This window comes from Conger conger, chromosome 19 (genome assembly GCF_963514075.1).
Source record: "Conger conger chromosome 19, fConCon1.1, whole genome shotgun sequence".
NCBI classification, from domain to species: domain Eukaryota; kingdom Metazoa; phylum Chordata; class Actinopteri; order Anguilliformes; family Congridae; genus Conger; species Conger conger.
Genome location: NC_083778.1, coordinates 15,800,205 through 15,819,657, shown reverse-complemented (window position 1 = coordinate 15,819,657; position 19,453 = coordinate 15,800,205). Strand labels below are relative to the sequence as shown.

At 49.6% G+C, this 19,453-nt stretch overlaps 1 protein-coding gene across 1 annotated transcript in view; it reads left to right on the top strand.

The window, feature by feature from the left end:
- Positions 1–6,862: 6,862 nt before the first annotated feature.
- tmtc1 (transmembrane O-mannosyltransferase targeting cadherins 1) overlaps positions 6,863–19,453 on the top strand; it is a 75,974-nt gene continuing 63,383 nt past the window's right edge. Inside the window, exons 1-2 of the mRNA XM_061229686.1 lie at positions 6,863–7,246; positions 12,709–12,886. Of these exons, the coding sequence (XP_061085670.1) occupies positions 6,954–7,246; positions 12,709–12,886 (471 nt within the window). The 5' untranslated portion in view covers positions 6,863–6,953. The remainder of the gene's footprint in view (positions 7,247–12,708; positions 12,887–19,453) is intronic.

The window sequence follows — 19,453 nt, the reverse complement described above, 5'->3', positions numbered from 1 at the left end:
TTGTTCCGCTCCGTGAGCTGGCGCTGAGATTGTTCAAATGAGAGGGAACGATTTCCATCAGGCTCATGATCTGAAAGCCGTGTGAAGTCTGGCATTTTGTGCTGACAGTCATGTTCTGCATCCAGTTTTATTGCCTCAGTGAGAATGACGAAATGGGGAATTGAGCCCGTAGAAGAAGATTTATTTGCCTGATGCACCTACAGTGCAGGTTCTATTGTCCAGGTTTCCTGTGCTTGTGGAACAATGCAGGTTCTACTGTTGTGCAGGTCTCTTGTACTTGTGGGAAAGCGCAGGTTCTACTGTTGTGCAGGTCTCTTGTGCTTGTGGAACAGCACTGGTTCTACTGTTGTGCAGGTCTCTTGTACTTGTGGAACAGTGCAGGTTCTACTGTTGTGCAGGTTTCCTGTGCTTGTGGAACAGTGCAGGTTCTACTGTTGTGCAGGTTTCCTGTGCTTGTGGAACAGCGCAGGTTCTACTGTTGTGCAGGTCTCTTGTGCTTGTGGAGCAATGCAGTTTCATTGCAAATTGTTTGCTGTCTATTATAACAGTATAATGGCATATTTGTCAAGCTTGAACCTGTTGTCATCACTGTCATAAGCACCTAACATCTGTCAAATCAGTGTCATGTAGAAGTAGGGTGTCGAGGTCGTCCTCTCTTCGACTAAATTTATGTGGTTGTGACAGGAAGATAAAGCGTCGTACTTGTGCCATTTGACACTTGGAAGCATCTGATGAGAACATCTGAGGTTTGGGGACACAGGCTTGTTTCCGCTGGCGTTTTTCTATTCCCAAGGGAGAGTAGGAATGCACTGCTCAGATCTCTGCCTCAAGGACTCCTGTTTGTGCTGTGTGTGTGTGTGTGTGTGTGTGTGTGTGTGTGCGCGCGCTGTGTCAACCATGTCCCTGTGTCAGCCTTATCTTTGTATCTAGCCATTTTTAAATTGGTTGGGCGCACGCACACACACACGCACACACACACACACACACGCAAGCATGCGCACACTGTCCTATCACAATTATCCATGGATCACAAACCAAAGCTCGACACCTCGAGGAAATCTAGCATCTCACTGTCTCCCTAACAACCAGAGGATTTATAATGAGGTAAAGATCAAAAGGGTGACAGTTGGGTGACTCTTTCTAATCGCAGTTGGGTCTTTTGTAGACATCTCTGTGAGGGTATTTGTGAGGGTGGAGCAGCCGTGATGTTTCAGAGAGAAAATGTACAGTGCTCTGAAAAAAGTATTTTCTTTGCCAAGCATCTCTATTCAGTATGGCAAATATGCAAATCTAGAGGAAGTCAGGAAGGGGACAAATACTTTTTCACGGCACTGTGTCGCCACGGGAACTGAAATGCACTTGCTCTTTTTATTGCTCTTTCAGGGCCCTTCCATTTGTATTTTTGCCAGAAAGGAAATTGAGCTCATACTACCTTCTCGTCATTTACTGTCCTTTTTGGACAGTTTCTTGGTTCCAGTGCCCATATGGAGCCTGGCCTGTGTATTCTATTCTGTACCATCCCTGGCCACGTACTGCAGCTAGAATGGTTGTTGCTCTTCCTCTTGGTGTACTGGGTCTTGCACGTTTCATCCCGTTTCCCTTTCTTTAGGTTTCCCTTGGTGGCCAACATGCACACACACGTGCTCATGCACACACAGGTGTATACACTCACCGGGCACTTTATTTCCGGAAACTTTTATTTCCGGAGTAAAAGAACGGAAATGGAATAACACACATAAAACAGGAAGTGGAATAGAAGAGTGGAACTGGAACCGTAAGTGTAATAAAAGTGGAACTAGAGCCGTAACTGGAATAAAAGAACAAAATTAGAACCGTAAGTGGAATAAAAGAGTGGAACAGAACCATAAGTTGAATAAAGGAAGAAAAAATTTGAAGATTAAGTGGAATAAAAGTGGAACTAGAACCGTAAGTGGAATAAAAGAGTGGAACTAGAACTGTAAATGGAATAAAAGAACAAAATTAGAACCGTAAGTGGAATAAAATAACAAAATTAGAATATTAAGTTAAATAAAAGTGAAACTAGTACCGTAAGGGGTAAATTAGAATTAGAACCGTAAGTGGAATAAAATAACTAAATTGGACCGGAAGTGGAATAAAAGGACAAAAGTAACCAGAAGTGGAATCAAAATGGAATTAGAACCAGAAGTGGAATAAAATAACGAAATTAAACCGGTAGTGGAATAAAAGGAAGGAATTAAAACCAGCAACGGAACAAAAGAATGGAACCTGCTAATACCTCTCCCCATCTGGATCTCTCCATTTCCCTCGGGGATACCACACTCACGCCGTCACCCAGTGCAAGGAACCTCGGCGTGGTGATGGACAGCAGACTGTCCCTTTCCGAGAACATTGCGGCGGTGACCCGGTCTTGCAGGTTCTTCCTATACAACATACGGAGAATCCGCCCCTTTCTCACCCCCTACTCGACCCAGCTCCTGGTCCAAGCGATGGTTCTGTCCCGCCTGGACTACTGCAATTCCCTCTTGGCTGGCCTCCCAGCGTCCGCCATCAGACCCCTCCAACTCATCCAGAATGCAGCAGCTCGTCTGGTCTTCAACCTTCCCAAATACTCACACGTCACCCCCCTGCTTACTTCCCTCCACTGGCTGCCTGTCATGGCTCGCATCAAATTCAAAACATTGGTGCTAGCCTTCCAAGCAGTTAAAGGGTCTTCCCCAGCTTATCTGCAAAAAATCATCAGACCCTACACCCCTGCCAGACCGCTTCGTTCAGCCTCCACAGGCCGCTTGGCACCTCCCCCTCTCAGAACCTCCACCTCACGCTCACGACTACTGTCTGTTCTGGCTCCACGGTGGTGGAACGAACTCCCCGTTGAGGTCAGAACTATAGAATCTCTCCCCACCTTCAAGCGCAAGCTGAAGACACACCTCTTAAAGCAGCACCTCTCCCCATCCCTCCCTACCTCCCTGTGAACCTTAATTGTTGTCTCTGTGACTTGCTTTGTGTATCGGTATTTTTAGTTGGCTAGGTAAGCAGTGTTTGGATAGTTAACTTTGGTCACTTTTGCTCTGTTTGTTTGTTTGTTCAAAAAAAAAAAAAAAATGGCCCTTGTCCTTATCTTTGTTGTACAGGTAGCAGTTGAAATTGTACTTCCCTCTAGGGTCTTTCAGCGAACTTATCCCTGGTTATGGGTATGCACTTTGTTGTACGTCGCTCTGGATAAGAGCGTCTGCCAAATGCCAATAATGGAATGTAATGTAATGGAAGTGAATTAGATACACATGAACATGAATAAGTAGGTGGAATAAAGTAAAAATGTTCCTAAATAAGTGCTCGGTGAATGTATATTTATCTGAGTGATAGAGGTGGAGACATACTGAATGGAAACAAAACTGGAAATGGAATTTGGAAAGAAACCGGAAATGAAATTGGGAACGGAATTAGGAACGGAACCAATTGGGAATGGAATCGGAAACGGGAATGGAATTAGGAACGGAGCCAGACAAGGAATTAGTAATGGAACCGGAAACTAAATTAGGAACAGAAACGGAAACGTCCTCTTAGAAACTTCCTTAAAATAAAAATTAGCAGCGTTCAGAACCGCACTAAGGCTCTGTGTGGTCAGGGAGGCCTCCATGCAGGAGATTTCTTAGCACGGGGATTCCTCCTTATCCTAAAAAAAACATCCTCGTGTACGTGCCTTATCAGTCTCTTGGAACTCCAGACAAGAGCAAACCGTGCAGCAACTTTGCCCTAATCTGCGTATTCCTTGTCAGGGTCATATCCTATCCCAGCATACATTGGACAACAGTTGGGAATACACCCTGGACAAGGTCACCAATCAATCGCAGGGCCCATTTTGGGTCTGCATGATGACAAATTCTACTTTTACGTGTACAACAGGCATTTGGTCTTCCTTTATCTTCAGGACGGTCAGCCGTTTGTGTTCTCTCTCTGCCATCTCTCTGTCTGGACTCTTGTTTTCCCTCGTTAAAAAATTCCAACCTTGCAGCTGTTCGCCAAGGTGACAGAGCCTCAGTCCTCCCTCCCCTGAGGCCGGAGAAGCCCGATTCTCTCCCCATCATCCTGTGAGTCAGGAGGAATTCATCTGGAGACAAACTAAATTTAGTCATTAGGCTTCCACTGGATTTAGTCCATATAAATGTGGCAGATAGCCAGGACAGCACTAGCCCTGTACAGCGCTAACGCTAACCTTGAATCTGCACACAAAGTTCCCACGGCCGGCCAACACTTTTTCTCCTCCTCCGCTTATTATTAGAAATACGTTCCCGCAAGGCAGCATGCAATCAATAGTAATGCGATCAATGATCCGGGTTGTAATTTGGGAGAAAATCTGGCGGTGGTGTAAGTCCTTGTAGCAATGTCCTTTTTACGATGTTGTTGTGTCATGCAGCACTGAGAGAACAGGTCTACATGTTTTGTGTGTGTGTGTATGTGTGTGTCTGTCTGTGTGTGTGAGAGTGTATGTAAATAAAATGACAGGAAGTAGAAGTTGGAAGCAGGAAGTTGTGTCGTCTTCATGCAACACTACACACAGGTGCTCGGGAGCGAGGCTGCGATGACCTTTCACCTTTGAGTGGCAGACCACGGCTTCATCAACGCTGGCCCTCACCCCCCCATGTCCTCCTGCAGCCTGGGACTGTAAGGCCAGCTCGACTCGACGAGGCACTCAGGCCGTCTCTCTGCAGGTGGGGTGAAGGCAGACGGCGGACATTTTTGTTTCCCTACGGGAAGGTGGATGGGAACCAAGAGAAACGCAGACTGAGAACAGGTAAGCAAGAGCAACATTGCCCCATGATACTGAACCTAAAAAGCACCACAGAGGTATCAAATTGATATTAATCCTTCTGTAATTCCAGTATTAATCGTAATTATGGTTAGATGCTGTCCATGGGCAAGGCTATGAAACGACAGAAAGATGCAACTGACGTATTGCATCCTCTTCCAGTTGACCTCAGATGACAGGATAAATGAAAAAGTGCTTTAGCTGGCAGCTATGGGGTTAAACGATAATGGTCAGTCTCAAATAAGGCAGCGATCCCATATTCCGTAATGTGACTTGGATGAGTATAATGTGATGTTATTAATGTGATTTGCCATAATGTTGTCATCAGAAAATGAATGCCCTTGCATTTGTATGAAACTCATACTGACAGAGGCTGTCGGAGCGGGTGCTTCTGTATGTCCCCAAGATACCTTCCGAGGTTGCAGTTCGCTATTGCCACCACAAGGGGGACGGCAAAAAAAAAAAATCCACCAAGCCGTGGGGGAGTGCTGGAGGTGAGGGCGCAAGGATTCTCTCCGAATGCCCGCATACGGTCCGGCGTTATGTAATTTTCCACAAGACCGAATGTTAGATTTGGTTGTGAGGAGAGAGGCTCTTGGCGCGCCGTCAGGTGAACGGATGTGTGGCGGTCCCAGCACAGAAACGACACCCTGCCTGGGCTTCCGCCGTGCATGTGCGCGCGCTACACGGATCCAGTTAATTTCACCATCTGTCACTTTCAGCTGGTCGGCAGTGGGGCTTGCAAGGCAATAAATATAGATCATTGTGTTTGGAGAAAATTACTTCTTGCCCTGGGGTTTGGGCATTCAACTGGTCCGTTTGCACTGAGAATATGAAAATAATTCCTATTTGAAGCGTTTGAAGATGGGTGGGTGGGTGGCTGGGGGGGAGGGGAATCGTGATTTTTGTTCCAGGTGTCTTACTGAGCTTGTCTTTATGAACAGTAAAGTAAATCCCAAGATTGATTTACCATACACAGACTGATTTCTGTACTCTCCACGCCGTAAACGCTGCCAGCCAAAGACGAATTGTGTGTGTGCTGCGTGGAGCGTTGACACACTGAATCACTCTGTCAGTATTGAGTTGCTCAAGAAGCTTTTTAATTAGCGAACACGACTTCCCCGTGCTGCGTAGCAGGGCCATCTGCATCTGTTTAGCCACCGTCGCACATGCAAGATAAATATGAATGGCAAGTATCTATTATGATAATGAATATTTCGTGGATAAATACCAGGACTCACTAGAATCTCAGTTCCAGATTGCTGATTGAGGGCTAATCACGTTCTGCAGGCGTTCTGCATGACTTGGGACAGATATAGACGCACAGGAATTTGTCACCAGCACTGCCTTGCATAGCCTGTGAAAAATTAGACGATGCCCATGAATTTTAAGGTGGAGTACAGATGGGCAACATCTGTCTGATGCAACCGGGTGAGCAGATAAAAACCCATTTGCAAGATCAGTCTATCCCTTTCGGGTAACTAAATATTCCTGTTGTAGTGGGGTGGAAAAAAAGAAAAGATTATATTCTTGAAATATTAGGAATGTTTTTTTTACGTTTTATCCTACGCTCTATTCACGCGGTCTATTATACTTTTGATCAAGATTTGTGGAATGGACCGTTAATCTGATCTGGACGACAGGAGAGATCAAAATTCTCATTCCTTTTTCAGAGATATCATCTGTGCAAACAAGTGACGTACACCACGAAAGATATTCTTGAACATACAGTACGACCAACTTATTTTTCCTTGAAGTCATGTTTCTAAATTTTTTTCAGTGTTTATGTCAACATGACTCAAATCTGATAAGATTAGGCTAATTTATATTAAATTACCTCGAGTCACCCCCATGATCCAGCTCTATCGGAGCGGATAACGCTCGTGTCTATGACTGCTGGAAAGTTGATGCTTTATGACAATAACCCCCCCCCCATCTGTTGTACTCGTTAACACACGAGTTTATTGGCTTTAACGTGCGCAGGTAGTACTGAACGCCTCTCTGGCAGCGCGCATGCGCGAGTAGGCGGTTGCTCGGAGCTCGCTCTGACAGCGCTTTCGCAGGCTGGCGACTTGTAGTCCGCCTGCATGTCCGCGAGAGAAATGGTATGTCACGGATACAGCATTTTTAAGAAATATATCAAGTATGCGAGCCGAGGGGGAACATGACAGCACACCGCCGAGAGAAGATTTCACCCCCGTTATTTCTGACCGTCCTCTTCGGTCCGGGGAGAGGAGTTTTTTGCTATGCTGTACTGATCCTCGTCTGCGCACTGTGCTACAGTAACTCTCTGCGAGGGGAGTTCGTGCACGACGATGTTTGGGCTATCATCAACAACCCCGACGTCAGGCCAGGGTCCAGTCTGGCCAACATTTTCTTCAATGACTTTTGGGGAAAGAGGATGGCTGATAACACAAGCCACAAATCTTACAGACCGCTGTGTATCCTCACGTTCAAGTAAGTTCTGTTTCTGATGTTTTTTTTGTTTTTTTTTGTTTTTAAAGAGCTGGTCACCTAGCATGCCCGTGTGTTGTGGGTGTGTTGTATTTTGGTTATCTGGGCTTCACATCTGGATTGGTTATCATTGCAATGATGCTCGGGAAAGGCGGCTAACGTCCTGTAAATGTTCTGTTGCGATTCCGTGCGACTGCTAAAAGCTTGGCAGTTTTGGTCAGCAATACACACGCTATCTGCAGTCCGATTTTGCTGCTTTTCATGACATCATAAGTTCACAAGCGCTACTTTTGAGGAAGCGCATCTGGATCAAGTCGTCTAGGGAATGTTTATGCACATCCAGATTATATCGGACGCATATTGGGAAAAACGGTCGTTAGTTTAACCATAGCTTCTAAAATATAGTGTAAATTCAGTGCAATGCGAAATCTGACGGAAGTTATGAATAATAATTCAAGGAGCTATAGAGATCAAACGTGGATTTGAAGACAGTTGTTTTCGTCTATCACTTGTTGCCTACCAATCTTGAAATGTAGCGGTTTCACTTTTGCCTAAACCGGGTTGTTGCGTAAAAGCTCGTCTATGGTTGAAGTTATACACGCATGTGGTAAAGTTCATTTGTTTAACACCGTATTTTCGACGTAAACACGGACGAAAGCGGCCGTTTTTAATCAACATCTGGCAGCTTGCTGGAAGGCGTTTCTGCCTCTTGTCACGTGGGAAGCGGTCGTAGTAGCGCGAGCAATTCCGTGCCTAAGTTACTCACGTATGTTTAACGGGTCTTTTCGCAATTACCGAAACTAATTATCTTGGAAACGTGTGCCGCACCGCACGCATCTGAATGCTGCTCGTCATTATAGCCCACCGCAACTGTGCTTGGCGTTTCCCACTGTTCTGCCGCCGGAGACTTGCAGCAGAATGAATATGTGTAATATACAGCAGTCTCAAAGTAATGACAGCAAAATACTGCTACAGCGAATTAATTAGGGGGGGAGGAGGTACCAGTTTTTATTGTGTATAGGCGTGCTGTATCTGCATAGGGAATCCTGCGCAGTGGTTGTCTTTGGAGAATTTGCTATCTGCTCCTCAGGTTGTTCATATTGAGACTGGTATTTTAGGCTGTGCTCATCTAGTGCTTGGACTGCTGCTCGGCTGAGGGACTGCAGAGTGGGGAGACCTGGAGAAGGCCCTGTCCCGTGTGCTTTCAGCGATGTCACTGCCACTGTGACGGGTCGTTACTCACAGGGAACACAGAATAAGTGTGCAAAATGGGCAGGGTTTTCGGCTGCAAAGACCTCGTTTATGGAGATAGCAGGACCCTCCTTGCTTTTTTTTTTTTTTCCTCCTCATTTTTGTTTGTGAACACCATGTACATACCGATGTTGTACTGTGCATCTGATTGATTGGCACATTCCCAAAGACAGCCTGTCCCGGATCTGAATAGACCCTGCTGTGTGGGAAAAAACTTCCACTGTTTTGGTCGACACACAACACTCGCACGTATGGCATTTTCGGGCAAGAGTCCACCGGTCGAAAACACTAAAGCCCTGTAATTAGTGCCAGTGGTTGTCTGAAAGTATTGGTAACTCTCCTCACCTTTTACCTGGCAGCTTCACTGCCGGTCGTATCCGATTGCGTTGCCGTGCCGACCGAGCGGCCTCGGTGTGACAGTTGATACCCGTGACCTTCGTAGTCGCCGGCACGCACTATTTCTATTTTTTCTTCCTGGAGGTCAAAGGACACCAACCGACCGACTGACCTCTGGAGGATCACAGAGGCTGGAGCAGGGGGAAGAGACCTGGGGAGGGAGGGAGGGAGGGAGGGAGAGAGAGAGAGAGGATAGAGGGAGAGAGAGAGGGAAAGAGGGTGGGAGGGAGAGAGACGGAAAGAGGGGGAGGGATAGAGAGGGAGAGGGAGGGAGAAAGGGAGAGGGAAGGAGAGAGGGGGAAGGAAAGAGAGAGAGAGAGATGACAGGGTAGAGAGGGTGCTGAGAGGCCAGGGGAGATGACTTCATCCATTTTAAGCGGCTCATCTGGTGCGCTGAATGGGGAATCGCGGGGACGTCGTTTCTCATGTGTCACCGGGGCCGGCTCCCCCCACGCCGAGTCACCGGGCCGCTGCGGGAGGAGGGGGGTCCAGCTCACATTTCGGGCAGAAACGCGCCCCCGTTCCCCCTGAGCCAGAGGGCAGGGCCCCGGTAATCTGGAATCTCAAATACATGCTTCCCCCTCTGTGCCTAATATCCTCTGACAGGGCCGCTCTCCAAGCAATCTCCTAATTGAAATAAGATGCTGGAAACTACTGGCCTTGAGTTGAAAATGAAACGCGGTTGAGGGGGATTTTTTTTAAAATTTCTTTATTTTTCTTTAAGCCAGTACAGCTGGTGGACAGAATCTCTTATTTTGGAATTCATTCCATCTGTTGGGGAAAGTAATCCATACACATCACTCTGTAGGAGCCGGCGCTGTTGGCCTCGGTGGAGTCACTATACATTATTTGTGAGGAAAAAAAAAGAAAGAAAAAAAAAAATCATTTGTTTTGTACCTTATTATTTTTTTATATTGAATTCCCCCAATATCACATGGATCAATTTTTCTGGTGACAGCCTGTTTGAAAAATAAAGGTGTGTGGGGGGGGGGAAAGAAAAAAGAAAACTCACTGAAAAAGGTTTTTTTAATTAAAATCCATTACTGGGGGGAACAAAAAAAAAAAAAGCCTGTTTAGTTTGTCAGCAGGATATAAAACTCTGGGCTGTAAAGGAGTCTGCTCACGGCTGAGCACAGCTATGCCAGACGCCGGAAGCCATTCCGGCTCCTACGTCTGGGACTTTCTGTGCCTTTACCTGCTGTTATCACCTTATTTAATGAAAGGTGGGGAAACCTTGAGCCGGCATGCAGGTGTTCCCGTCTCTTTCAATGTGCAGAGAGTAATGCAGAGAGAAACTTAATATAGGCCCAGATTAGTTTTTTAGTATTTTTTTTTTTTCCCCAGGTGCAATGACTTTGAATTCAGCAGTAATCACATTTCTCCTGGGTCCCAATGCCACTGTTCACCTTTGACTGGAATCCATACTCAGGCCACTTTGTGTCAGTTTATTTCTCAAACTTGGGCCGGGTCCAAGACTGCTTACTGGCATACTATTGAGTATAGAAGTACACCGGATGAGAAAGTTGTTAACTAGGTGAAGATTCTTTTAATTGTAGTCTATTTTAATTCCCCGCGTAATGCACTTAGTTCCATATTTTTGCGCCTATTCAAATTCTTTGTTGGTAAACCGGCATGGGGCGACATGGCTCAGGCAGTAAGAGCAGTCTTCTGGCAGTCGGAGGGTTGCCGGTTCGATCCCCCGCCCGGCTGTGTCGAAGTGTCCCTGAGCAAAGACACTTAACTCCCAAATGCTCCTGACGAGCTGGTCGGCGCCTTGCATGGCAGCCAGTCGCCGTCAGTGTGTGAGTGTGCGTATGAACAGGTGAATGAGAAGCATTAATTGTACAGCGCTTTGGATAAAGGCGCTATATGAATGCCCAACCATTTACCATTTAAACCATGGCTTTGTCTAAAATCGCACACTTAGCATTACTCATACGACTCGGACTAAATCTCAGGCTGATTTTCATTGAAGCGTAGTATGGGCGGTCCTGGACGCTTAAGTCCCACCAAACAGTCAGTTTTAAAAAAATATATGACAGTTACAGGTGGCAGTTACTTCTGCTTGATCAACGAATCATCTTCAGTTGATGAGCAGCACCTGGGTGTAATTACCTTCATTAATTTAACAGCAGTACACGGCGCCTCTGCAAGTTGCATTACTTTCATTTGAATAAATAACGACACTTAGAGTAAAAAAATGAATAAATAAAGCTTCATCTCTTGTCAGGACTTGGTGAGGCCGAGTTGAGAGTTGCGTCCGAATGTGAAACCGTAGAATCCAAAATGGGTGACTCCTCTCCATTCTCTCCATTCTCGCACTCTCTCTCTCTCTCCACTCTCTCCCTCTCTCTCTACTCTCCACTCTCTCTCTCTCTCTCTCTCTCTCTCTCTCTCTCTCTCAGGCTGAACGCAGTGCTGGGCAGTATTGACTGTACTCTCTCTCTCTCTCTCTCTCTCTCAGGCTGAGCGCAGTGCTGGGTGGTATTGACTCTGTACTCACTCTCTCTCTCTCTCTCTCTCTCAGGCTGAACGCAGTGCTGGGAGGTATTGATTCTGTACTCTCTCTCAGGCTGAACGCAGTGCTGGGCGGTATTGACTCTGTACTCACTCTCTCTCTCTCTCTCTCTCTCTCAGGCTGAACGCAGTGCTGGGTGGTATTGACTCTCTGTACTCTCTCTCTCAGGCTGAACGCAGTGCTGGGTGGTATTGACTCTGTACTCTCTCTCTCAGGCTGAATGCAGTGCTGGGCAGTATTGACTCTCTGTACTCTCTCTCTCAGGCTGAATGCAGTGCTGGGTGGTATGACTCCTCTGTAGTCTCTCTCTCTCTCAGGCTGAATGCAGTGCTGGGTGGTATTGACTCTCTGTACTCTCTCTCAGGCTGAACGCAGTGCTGGGTGGTATTGACTCTGTACTCTCTCTCTCTCAGGCTGAACGCAGTGCTGGGCAGTATTGACTCTCTGTACTCTCTCAGGCTGAACGCAGTGCTGGGTGGTATGACTCCTCTGTACTCTCTCTCTCAGGCTGAACGCAGTGCTGGGCGGTATTGACTGTACTCTTTCTCTCTCTCAGGCTGAACGCAGTGCTGGGCGGTATTGACTCTGTACTCTCTCTCTCTCAGGCTGAACGCAGTGCTGGGCGGTATGACTCCTCTGTACTCTCTCTCTCAGGCTGAACGCAGTGCTGGGCGGTATTGACTCTCTGTACTCTCTCTCTCTCTCAGGCTGAACGCAGTGCTGGGCGGTATTGACTCTGTACTCTCTCTCTCAGGCTGAACGCAGTGCTGGGCGGTATGACTCCTCTGTACTCTCTCTCTCTCAGGCTGAACGCCGTGCTGGGTGGTATTGACTCTCTGTACTCTCTCTCTCTCTCAGGCTGAACGCAGTGCTGGGCGGTATTGACTCTCTCTCTCTCTCAGGCTGAACGCAGTGCTGGGCGGTATTGACTCTCTGTACTCTCTCTCTCAGGCTGAACGCAGTGCTGGGCGGTATGACTCCTCTGTACTCTCTCTCTCTCTCAGGCTGAACGCAGTGCTGGGTGGTATTGACTCTGTACTCTCTCTCTCTCAGGCTGAACGCAGTGCTGGGCGGTATTGACTCTCTGTACTCTCTCAGGCTGAACGCAGTGCTGGGCGGTATGACTCCTCTGTACTCTCTCTCTCTCTCAGGCTGAACGCAGTGCTGGGCGGTATTGACTCTCTCTCTCTCTCTCTCAGGCTGAACGCAGTGCTGGGCGGTATGACTCCTCTGTACTCTCTCTCTCTCTCAGGCTGAACGCAGTGCTGGGCGGTATTGACTCTCTCTCTCTCTCTCTCAGGCTGAACGCAGTGCTGGGCGGTATGACTCCTCTGTACTTCCACCTGCTGAACGTGTGTCTGCACGGTGCCGTGACCTCGCTGCTCATGCACACGTGTGAGCGGAGCGTGTTCAGCGACAGCCGCCCCGCCTTCCTCACCGCCCTGCTCTTCGCCGTGCACCCCATCCACACGGAGGCGGTGAGTACCCCCCCCCCCCACACACACACCCTTTTTGTGGGCCTGTCCGTCTCATGCACCTGCTCAGGTAGCACCTGTAGCACAGCTGGTGCTAATACACTGGGGCGGCCTGTAAGCTCGCGGCTAAGCTGCATGACTGGGACCCGGTTCCTGGTTCGATCCCCGGTGTAGCCACAATAAGGTCCGCACAGCCGTTGGGCCCTTAACTCTGCATTGCTCCAGGTGGAGATTGTCCCCTGCTCGGTCTAATCAACTGTGAATCGCTTTGGAGAAAAGCGTCAGCTAAATGACGGTGTTGTAATGTAAACAGTGCACTCTCCCCTGTCCTGCGCTCCTCCTCCTTTCCTGCTTTGTGCCATCTGCACAGCTCTTCCCCTTCGCCCGTCTCTCTCTCTCTGCTCCCTGCTGAGCTGCCCTGGCCTCGTACCTGAGTCCCCCTCTGTGGTTTTGTAATGAGCTCTGTCTGTGTTTTACAGTGGTGTTGTAGCGCAGAGCTGTGTGTGTTTAACAGTGGTGTTGTAGTGGGGAGCTCTGTCTGTATTTAACGCCGGTGTTGTAGTGGGGAGCTGTGTGTGTTTAACGCCGGTGTTGTAGCGGGAGGGAGGCAGGTTGAGGGGGGAGGCACGTGGCCCGTGTTTACACTGGCTCTGTGCCATTGGGTGAAAAGGGATGACATCATGACTGCCTCTCCCTGACGGTGAGAGCCAGTCGAGGTCCACCCAGCGCTGGGGGAGGAGCCCCGGGATCAGCACCCAACCGCCTGGACAATATAACCACAGGGTCATATACTCCTCCACTGACACTGCCATGAAGTGTGTGTGTGTGTGTGTGTGTGTGTGTGTGCCTGTGTGTGTATGTGTGCCTGAGTGTGTGTGTGTGTGTGTGCCTGTGTGTGTATGTGTGTGTGTGTACCTGTGTGAGCCTGTGTGTGTGTGTGTGTCTGAGTGTGTGTGTGTGTGTGTACCTGTGTGAGTCTGTGTGCCTGAGTGTGTGTGAGTGTGAGTGTGTGTGTGTGTCTGTGTCTGTGTGCCTGAGTGTGTGTGAGTGTGAGTGTGTGTGTGTGTCTGTGTCTGTGTGCCTGAGTGTGTGTGTGTGTATGTGAGTGTGTGTGTGTGCCTGTGTGTGTGTGTGTGTGTGAGTGTGTGTGTGCCTGAGTGTGTGTGTGTATGTGAGTGTGTGTGTGTGCCTGTGTGTGTGTGTGAGTGTGTGTGTGCCTGAGTGTGTGTGTGTGTATGTGAGTGTGTGTGTGTGCCTGTGTGTGTGTGTGTGTGAGTCTGTGTGCCTGAGTGTGTGTGTGTGTGTGTGTGTGCCTGTGTGTGTATGTGTGTGTGTGTGTGTGTGTGTGTGTGCCTGTGTGAGTCTGTGTGCCTGAGTGTGTGTGTGTGTGTGTGTGTGTGAGTGTGTGAGTGTGTGTGTGTGCCTGTGTGTGTGTGTGAGTGTGTGTGTGCCTGTGTGTGAGTGTGTGTGTGTGCCTGAGTGTGTGTGTGTGAGTGTGTGTGTGTACCTGTGAGTGAGTGCGTGTGTACCTGTGTGAGTCTGTGTGTGTGTGAGTGTGTGTGTGTGTGCCTGTGTGAGTCTGTGTGCCTGAGTGTGTGTGTGTGTGTGTGTGTGTGTGTGCCTGTGTGTGTGTGTGTGAGTGTGTGTGTGTGCCTGAGTGTGTGTGTGTGTGTGTGAGTGTGTGTGTGTGTACCTGTGAGTGAGTGCGTGTGTACCTGTGTGAGTCTGTGTGTGTGAGAGTGTGTGTGTGTCTGTGTGTGTGTGAGTGTGAGTGTGTGTGTGTGTGTGTGTGTGTGTGTGTGTGTGTGTGTGAGTGTGTGTGTGTATGTGAGTGTGTGTGTGAGTGTGTGTGTGTGCCTGTGTGTGTGTGTGTGTATGTGTGCTGCTACTGTTCGTCTCCTCTCCAGGAGCTCAGCTGACACAGAGGGTTGAGGAATGCGGACGCAGGGTGTGTGGCGGTTTGCTTCTGATCGTCTCCTGATTATCACAGTTGGCTGAAGAGCCGGGCAATTAGAAAGATATTCAGACTCCAGCACGGGCGTGCCTGTTAAACTGGCCTTCAGGTCCCTGTTAAACAGGCATTCAGGTCCCTGTTAAACAGACATTCAGGTCCCTGTTAAACTGGCCTTCAGGTCCCTGTTAAACAGGCATTCAGGTCCCTGTTAAACAGACATTCAGGTCCCTGTTAAACAGACATTCAGGTCCCTGTTAAACAAGCTTCAGGTCCCTGTTAAACAGACATTCAGGTCCCTGTTAAACAGACATTCAGGTCCCTGTTAAACAAGCTTCAGGTCCCTGTTAAACAGACATTCAGGTCCCTGTTAAACAGACATTCAGGTCCCTGTTAAACAGGCATTCAGGTCCCTGTTAGAGCAGCTCCACTGTGGCCTGTTTGCTGGCCAGGGCTCAGACTGAGTCAGTGTGGCTGGTGAGAGAGCGGGGCTGGTGAGAGAGCGGGGCTGGTGAGAGAGCGGGGCTGGTGAGAGAGCGGGGCTGTCCTGACGGCTGTGTGTGAGACTAACAGCAGACAGGGGAGTGCTGACGGAATGGCCGCTCTCCAAGACTCTTTCCAGTCCCTTATTTCCACCTCCTGTCTCCTTGCTCTTTGCCTGAACCTGGAAATCAATCAAGGTCCGCCTTCTTTAAGGAAATTCCAACCCGTTAAATGTTCCTTCTCAGAGTGAGACGCTAGTTCATTAGGTAGGGGGCTCTCAAAGTTCTCTTGATCAAGAAAACACGAGTGCACCCTTTGGGGAAGTATTTTTCGCCCAATTCACATTTTCCCCTCCTTCACTTCTCCTTCTCGTCTATTTTTCTGGCCTCTCCCGATGGGTGGAGCAGGAAATGGGGCAGCGAAAGGAGGGAGGAGGTGAGAGATAAACGAGTGGAGGGAGCCCTCGGCCTCTTCTCTCCCAGGTTCCCCTCCCTCCTGCCGTAGTGGTTGGCGGATAGCGGTTAGTGGATAGCGGTTGGCGGACAGCGGTTGGTGGACAGCGGTTGGTGGATAGCGGTTGGCGGATAGCGGGTGGTGGATAGCGGTTGGCGGATAGCGGTTGGCGGATAGCGGTTGGCGGATAGCGGTTGACGGATAGCGGTTGACGGATAGCGGTTGGCGGACAGCGGTTGGTGGATAGCGGTTGGCGGATAGCGGTTGGTGTACAGCGGTTGGCGGATAGCGGTTGGTGTACAGCGGTTGGCGGATAGCGGTTGGTGGATAGCAGTTGGCGGACAGCGGTTGGCGGATAGCGGTTAGCGGTTGGTGGATAGCGGTTAGCGGTTGGTGGATAGCGGTTGGCGGACAGCGGGTGGTGTACAGCGGATAGCGGCTGGCGGACAGCGGCTGGCGGGGCTCCCCTGGGGCCGCTGTGCTGTCTGCGTGTGATGAGAGCACTCCGCTGCGCTGCCTCACTCTGTCAGCAGTGTGTCTGAGGTCAGGGGGGCCGTGTTCCTCCCTCAGCGGACCCGTGGGACAGCGGTGAGGTCTGTCGCCTCTGTCTGTCTCCAGCAGAGCCCCTGTTACTCTTTCTGCATCGAGTCTCCGCCAGTTACGCCCACTCAGTCAGCCGTATGCAGACACACTCAAAACATTATCACTTAGTAAAATCACGCTCAGTGGTTGCACAGTATTGTACAGTATATGTTCCGCCCCTGCGTGTTAGCTGTACTGCCAATCAGCTGCCCTCTGTCTCTCAGCCCCGCCCCCATTGGTTGACCCCTCGTCGAGAACGGCTAAATTTGTCTTTATTGGTTTTCCATATTTTTACATTAAAATGTGTTTTTAACCGCTGCTCACATCAGTAGTTGGGCCAGTTCAGTCATTTCAAGGAGCAGTTGGCACAAGGTTGCCTTGTAGAAAGGGGGTCCCCACCCCTGGTGTCGTATGAAATGGTCCAGTCCATGTGTGACGTGCTGAAGAGTGGTACGTTCCGCAGTGTCCATCTGATCTGATGGCCATTCTGTGATGAGTGTGTCAGTCCCACAGCGGTGTTTGTAAACTGCAGCATTGCACCCTGGGACGGCGGGACCTCCCGCAGGGTGTGGGGAGAGAGAGCGGTGAGCGGACACACACACTTGGGGGGCGCTGGGCTGAGCGTGAGAGGCTGCTGGCGGCCTGGGATTCCCCCGTCAGCCTGGCCGCACGCTGGCCCTCTGAGCTGGCACAGAGAGAGGCTCTGAGGGCTCAATCGCCTCCTTTCACACACACATCCGGCCGCTTGGCTGAGCCCCGGGTGAACCACGGCTCTGTCTGTCTGCGGGCTGGAGTGTGCGTGAGTGTGTGTGTGTGTGTGTGTGTGTGTGGTCTGGAGAGTGTGTGTGTGTGTGTGTGTGGTCTGGAGAGTGTGTGTGTGTGTGTGTGTGTGGTATGGAGTGTGTGTGTGTGTGTGTGTGTGGTCTGGAGTGTGTGTGTGTGTGTGTGGTCTGGAGAGTGTGTGTGTGTGTGTGTGTGGTCTGGAGAGTCTGTGTGAGTGTGTGTGGTGTGTGTGAGTGTGTGTGGTCTGGAGAGTGTGTGTGTGTGTGTGGTCTGGAGAGTCTGTGTGAGTGTGTGTGGTGTGTGTGAGTGTGTGTGTGTGTGGTATGGAGTGTGTGTGTGTGTGTGTGTGGTCTGGAGAGTGTGTGTGTGTGTGTGTGGTATGGAATGTGTGTGTGTGTGTGTGTGGTCTGGAGTGTGTGTGTGTGTGTGTGGTCTGGAGAGTGTGTGTGTGTGTGTGTGTGGTCTGGAGAGTCTGTGTGAGTGTGTGTGGTGTGTGTGAGTGTGTGTGGTCTGGAGAGTGTGTGTGTGTGTGTGTGTGGTCTGGAGAGTCTGTGTGAGTGTGTGTGGTGTGTGTGAGTGTGTGTGTGTGTGTGGTATGGAGTGTGTGTGTGTGTGTGTGTGTGGTCTGGAGAGTGTGTGTGTGTGTGTGTGGTATGGAATGTGTGTGTGTGTGTGTGTGGTCTGGAGAGTCTGTGTGTGTGAGTGTGTGTGGTGTGTGTGTGTGTGTGTGTGCATGTGCGTGTGTGTGTGTGTGTGTGTGTGGAGAGTGTGTGTGTGTGTGTGTGTGTGTGTGGTATGGAGAGTGTGTGTGTGTGTGTGTGTGTGGGCTGGAGCATGTGGTGTGTGTGTGGGCAACAGGCTTCAGCTGAAGGAGTGTGAGAGGGCTTCAGATGGGATGTGTGGGTAGAACACACTTTCTCATGAATGCTCACACACACACACACACACACAAACACTCAAACACTCACACTCATATACACACACACGCACACACAGATATACATGCACACACAGACGGGCCTGCCCTGGAGCTGTAAGGGTTAGGGTAAACAGTGTGTGTGGTTTCGCATGTCAGTGGACAGCTGCTCTCAGATCCTGTTTCTCTTCAGCGCTGCTCTGTGTCCCAGAGGAGCAGAGGCTCCCACCCTGCAGCTCCACAGACTACAACCCAACCGCCCTGCAGTCTGATCAGCCCCAGGACACACAGACCAGAGCCTCACTCACACACACACAGATCAGCACACACACATAGAGACTTACACATCAATACCAACATACACACACAGACCAGCACACACACATAGAGACTTACACATCAAGACCAACATACACATACAGACCAGCACACACACACATACACACACAGATCAGCACACACACATAGAGACTTACACATCAAGACCAACATACACACACAGACCAGCACACACACATAGAGACTTACACATCAAGACCAACATAGACACACAGCCCAGCACACACACACAGACCAACACACACACACACACACACATAGAGACTTACACACACACTCACACAGTGCCCGTGTGTGTGTTGTGTGTGTGTGAGATAAAGCTGCCATGTGATGTTCACATCTTCAGAGCACGGGGTGCAGAGCAGGAAAAGCTGGAGAACTGAAGGACAGGAGAGATAAAAAGAAGAAAGCGACTGAAAGGAGGATGAAAGGAGAGGACAGGGGAGGCCGGAGAGAGGGGGATAAAAAGAGAGGAGACGTAGAGGACGGGACACAGGGAGAGAAACGGCAGCCCTGCCCTGTGTCCACAGCAGCCGCAGCAGCCCAGCTCCCCTGATACATCTCTACTCTGTGTGTGTGTGTCTGTGTGTGTGTGTGTGTGCGTGTGTCTGTCTGTGTGTGTGTGTGTGTGGAGATCTGTGTGTGTGTGTGTGTGGAGATCTGTGTGTGTGTGTGTGGAGATCTGTGTGTGTGTGTGTGTGTGTGTGTGGGTGCATGGAGGAGATTGGTGTCTGTCTGTGTGTGTGTGTGTGTGTGTGTGTGTGTGTGTGGGTGCATGGAGGAGATCTGTGCGTGTGTGGAGATCTGTGTGTGTGTCTGTCTGTGTGTGTGTGCGTGTGTGGAGATCTGTGTGTGTGTGTGTGTGTGTGTGTCTGTCTGTCTGTGTGTGTGTGTGTGTGTGTGTGTGTGTGTGTGTGGGTGCATGGAGGAGATTGGTGTCTGTCTGTGTGTGTGTGTGTGTGTGTGTGTGGAGATCTGTGTGTGTGTCTGTCTGTGTCTGTGCGTGAGTATGTGTGTGTGTTGTCGCATGTAAGTGTGTCTGTGTGTGTGCGTGTGTGTGTGT